The sequence below is a fragment of the Halyomorpha halys genome, unplaced genomic scaffold, assembly GCF_000696795.3.
Source record: "Halyomorpha halys isolate HHAL.00 unplaced genomic scaffold, Hhal_1.1 Scaffold786.1, whole genome shotgun sequence".
NCBI lineage: Eukaryota > Metazoa > Arthropoda > Insecta > Hemiptera > Pentatomidae > Halyomorpha > Halyomorpha halys.
The window spans coordinates 52,693-57,819 of record NW_027105723.1 but is presented as its reverse complement, the minus strand read 5'-3'; the positions used below and the strand labels follow the sequence as shown (position 1 = coordinate 57,819).

Below are 5,127 nucleotides of genomic sequence, written 5' to 3'. Positions count from 1 at the left end.
ATGTTGCCGATTTGGCCAGAACCAGATAGCGTTCCTTCCATAATAAACTTCTCAACCACCCAAATCCACTTGTTTCTAGCCTGGCTTCTCCTTCATTACCTAATAATTCTCCTAGGCGTCTGAAAAGAAGATGGCCTCGAGATTTTCTCCTCTAGAAATGTTATTGGAGTTCTATCAGTGGATAGATTCTCCACATTTTTTTATCATGTCACTATGTCACCTACAGAAAATTTACTTGTTATATATATGTGTATACAGTTGTAAATATCAATAAATAAATTATTTAAAAAAAAAATTATTTTATTGAGTTAAAATTAAATATTCACATAGTCTTATTATTTTTATGTGTTGGTTACACTAACCTTAATGATTCTTATACTAAATTTTAAGTACATTACAATGTTATTTGATATACAAATTTTAATAATATTCTTTGGCATATATTAAAACAAATCTATTGATTTTCCTAACCCGGAGTGTTTGCATGGAGAACTCAATCATTCCACTGATAACACCAAACGATATTTGAAATTAGGTTGCACATAACTTTTGAAATTACAATGAATGAAAGAAACCAAAACATGAATGTAGGAATTGTGTAAATTGGTCCCGAATATATTTAGAATTTAATGTTTGGTGAAGGCATTATCATGATAGCCTTGTGAGAAATGCCTAGAAGCATAAAAAAAAAATTGATTTTATTAATTGCATTATTCTTTTTCAGGAATGGACAAAGAAGTATTTGAAGTAGTTCTTAAAAAGTCTTTCAATGATTCTAAAATAAAGAGAATAATCGAAATTAAATCGGAACCAGCTTTACCGAAGGGAGAAAATTATACTTCAACCATTCTCAGAATTACAGCGAAAGTAGTTCTTGGGAATGGGAGGACAGCCACCAAGAGTTTCATTGGGAAGAAGGAGAACACTGGAGAAGCTGCGAGTCAACTCAGTAACGATTTCAGATTGTTTAATATGGAAATATCTGTAAGTAATTCAATTTTTAATTTTAAAAAACAAAAATAATATAGACCCAGATAAATGTTCCAGTAGTCACTTTAATAAATAGTCACAGTCAATCAGTGAGGTACCTATTGTATCTGGTCTAATTCAAGTGTTGAGAACCAGATTAGACCAACCAATCAATTGTTATTTTGGAAAATATATTTTAGGTAGAAGATTCGACAAATTTTTGTCCAATTTCTTTAGACGAGTTTTGTACTTTATAAGGTATAAGAACCCAGTGGAAATTAGTCAGTTATTTTGGGTTACATAGATGAAAACTACATGAAAGATATATAGTTAAGAGGAATAAACATATTTAAAAAATTAATTTTTCTTTCAGAGCTCCATATCTTTCAAACTATCTACGGCACTAAAAAAGCTAATGTAACTTCATTTAAATAACTGCCAATTTGCTAAAATATGAGCCCTAATTACGTTTAATAGTTCCCGATGTTTGTGAATGTATTTAGGGAAATATATACCTCAGGAATCATCAGACTCATAGAAGTCTCCCAGCACTCATACTAAAGATAGTTGAATGTGATATTAAGTAGTTTATGGCGTTTTCATGATATTTGTGAAAATAAATGCACAAATCGTCAATTTCTATATAATAGTAATGAACACACTTTTAAAAAAAGCAATATTTCATATAAAAATAACGAAAAATCACTATTTCTTATAATTTATTTTAGGAAAACTATATCCAGGAACCATTGGGAGTGCAGGTGTCTATTAGCACTCAAATTAAAGTTAGGTAAATGTACTATAATTTTTATCTTGGTAGAAGTCTTAGTTTTCATAACATTTGACAAAATAAATTCAGTAAGTGGTGATTTCTAGATTTTGATTAAATTCTTGATTTATAGAAAAGTATATCCAGGAACCATTAGGCGTACAGATGTCTGCTAACATTTATGGCACTTATCTTGGTAAGCTACAACTCTCACCAACTACCTACTTTCCATGATATTTGCTAAAATAAATTGATATCAAGTTGTTTTATTTGCAAAATTCATATTTAAATGCAGATATCATACAAACTACTCAAATATTATGAAAACTAAGACTCCTACAAACATAAAAATTATAGTATATTTAACTAACATGATTTAATGTACCATAAGTCTCTCCAAAACTACTTTATGGTGCATAAAACTAGCTTTAATTTGAGCGCAAATAGAGATCTCTACGTCAAATTGTTTCTAGATTTTAGATATCCCAAAATAAATTCGCCAATTACTAATTTTCCAGTGCATTTTTTTTAATGTTTCTTTTTAAAAAGAATTCAGTAATCAGTAAATTTACTTCACTTTATATAATATTCTATTAGGTTTATAAATCTATGGAATCATTTTTCATTATGTTTCTGGATTGTCTGTGCATATTCATCTTCAAATTAGTAATTATGAGGATATCTAAACGGTAAACCTTCTTCGGTCTTTAGGTATTCTGTATTCCACTGTTCATTTAAAAACAGATGTTTCTTTTCTATACGTTTTAATCTCTGATGAAGTTTCATAATTAGTAGGCAATGATCTGGGTTATGTCATACCCTCTTCAGGATCTCTCATCATTTACACAGCTGTAGTCCTTTGTGGATACCCGTATAAGATCAAACAGTACCTTTCGGACCTCAGCAATTAACCTTTGGTTAATTGGTTAGATGTCAAGGGTCGCGAATTTTACTCTATTCGAAACCATAAGTGCTACTCCAAATCCCTGTCTATCCTCTCATGAAATATTTTCCTTTTATATACGTATGACCTTTGCCAGTCCATCACATCTCTTGTATAGCCATGATATCTATGCAGCCCTTCTGTGCTATATCAGTTCCTGATAAGAACTCCTGCTCTGTATAGGGTTCGTACATTCCATGTTCCGATTTGGTATGTCTAAATGTATGAAGTATTTATAATAAATTAAATTTTAGCAGTGTTTTTATAGATATTAGGATGTTAAAGAAAAAATTCCACAATTTTATTTGTAAATTAAGAACAGAAGTTCGAATATATGATAATAACAAAACGTTATATTATAATTATTACTTTGTATGTTAAATAACTATTATACATTAATATATTTTATATAATAAAGTAATAAAGATTTTTCATCTCAAAAATACTTTAAATGATTACGAATTACTTGACTCAAACAGGTCTACACCAACATCCTTAGGGAAATGGACTATTTGATGGAGGAATTTGGAGACACTGAAGGCCCTCTTTGGTGTCAATTCATTCATTACAATCAGTCTGATTCAACTATAATCTTGGAGAACTTGAAGGTCAGTGTCGACTATGTACGATACGTCTCTTGATATAATGGAAATCGATTCTATGCAAGTATTTTCCAGGCCTCAGGATTCACGACAGTCAACCGTACCGAAGGACAGGACCTAGACCACACTAGATTGGTCCTCAGGAGTCTTGGGCGATACCACGCGATGGCCAAAGTCTTAGAAGACAGAGGACTGATTTCCAAAGATGATTATAAACCGTACCCGATGCTATATGATGATGTTTACATTCGAAATATTTCCTATGGAGGAATTCTGGCTCTAATTAAGGGAATAAGAGAAGGTTGGGGAGAAAAATGGTAAATATTTAACAATTATAGCCTAAGTTCTATTTCTCTATTACTCTTATTATACTTATATCTTGGAAAATTATAAATTAGATCATACTTCTTAATGAAAATCATAATTTATCATGTTTGTTCGATGGCTAAGATTTGTATATACTGTAATAATAAACAATCACAACATGAACATTTCTCAAAATGCAATGAGATTCTGCCTTGGGGTGGAAGAATAGACCTATAAGACTTATTTTTTTTAAATCACTGTTTATTGAAGAAAAGAAATAAAATCTACCTCAATTTTAGGGCACTAAGTATTAGTGTTTCAACTCTCATTTATACTATATATGCTCTAAGTATTGAGCTCTCATTTATACTATATATGCAGAACTCAGTTATACTAATAAAACTCATTTATACTATATATGCAGAAGTATAAGAAAATAAAAAAATTGAAAAATGTTAATAATAACAATAGTACTCACTGAATTAAAAGAAAAAAATCAAATATAAAATAATAATGATAAAGGAATCCATAAATAAATGATAATACTATCTTGTTTTGCTCAAACAAAAATATGAATCTATATCAATAGAATAGCAAAATAAAACTAATAATATAAAATTAAAACACATTTGCTACTATATACAATATTACATTTTACAATATAACTCCGAGCCAAACGTTACCACCTCCGTGTGGAAGGAAAGCAGGGCTCCAAGATATCCCAGCGCTTCTCTACTAGCCGCGTCACTGGTATTGAGGGCTAGTGCAGACTGAGTGAGAGCGCTTGACTCATGACTTGAGTGGAGATGATGGCCATTGCCAGAACTTCATAAAAGGTATCCGGGTCAATGCCATTTCAACCTTCGGGAGTATTATAGGGGTGGTTGGGCCTGGATAGGGATTGTGCCAAGGGATTCGGATGGTGAATAAGGTTCTGATGGAACTACGTGTATCTAGATGGAATGACGGTCACGGTGTAAGGTTTTGTTGGTACGTAATATGGAGCATTGACCATTCTTCGAAGAACTTTAGATTGAGAGGACTGGATTTGTCCGATAAGAGCAGCATTATTAAAGTAAACTTTAGGGCAGTCAGTAGATTTACGACGAAGGGTAAAGGTGATTCAATGGGATTTTTTGGGCAACTAATGTTCAAAAATGAAACAATTTACTAACAAAAAAGGACCATTTCATGAAGCGAGGTTGTGTCACACTGCTTTTTTTTGGAATTTAGTGCTGTCAGTTATTTCTGACTGAAAAACTTTTGTCTGATTAAAAATAAAAAATACTTTCTACAATAAAGTTATCACTTAAATAAAAAAAAAGATTGTTCATTTGTATGAAATTATAGTTATAAATCATTATAAAAAGTGAGTCAAAATTTTAACAGGTAGTCCTCTTGTTTCATAATATTGTGCAATAACTTGATCTATGTTAAATATACCTAAAAAAGTAGCTCCACTCCAGTAGAGGGCCGTCAGTTCTTTTAGTATTGGAAAAACAAACATTTTAAACATATTTCATATATATATATATATA

General features: G+C 31.0%; 2 protein-coding genes across 6 annotated transcripts in view; both read left to right on the top strand.

The window, feature by feature from the left end:
* LOC106686165 (uncharacterized) overlaps positions 1–3,600 on the top strand; it is a gene marked incomplete at its 3' end in the record, with an annotated part of 82,208 nt that extends 78,608 nt beyond the window's left edge. For all 5 annotated transcript variants that reach the window (XM_067053390.1, XM_024363182.2, XM_024363183.2 and 2 more), the window contains 3 exon segments: positions 725–984; positions 3,161–3,289; positions 3,359–3,600. In XM_067053390.1, coding sequence (XP_066909491.1) covers positions 727–984; positions 3,161–3,289; positions 3,359–3,600 — 629 coding nt within the window.
* Positions 1–5,127, top strand: part of LOC112211838 (uncharacterized) — a 157,986-nt gene that overhangs the window by 147,598 nt on the left and 5,261 nt on the right. The window lies entirely within an intron of this gene.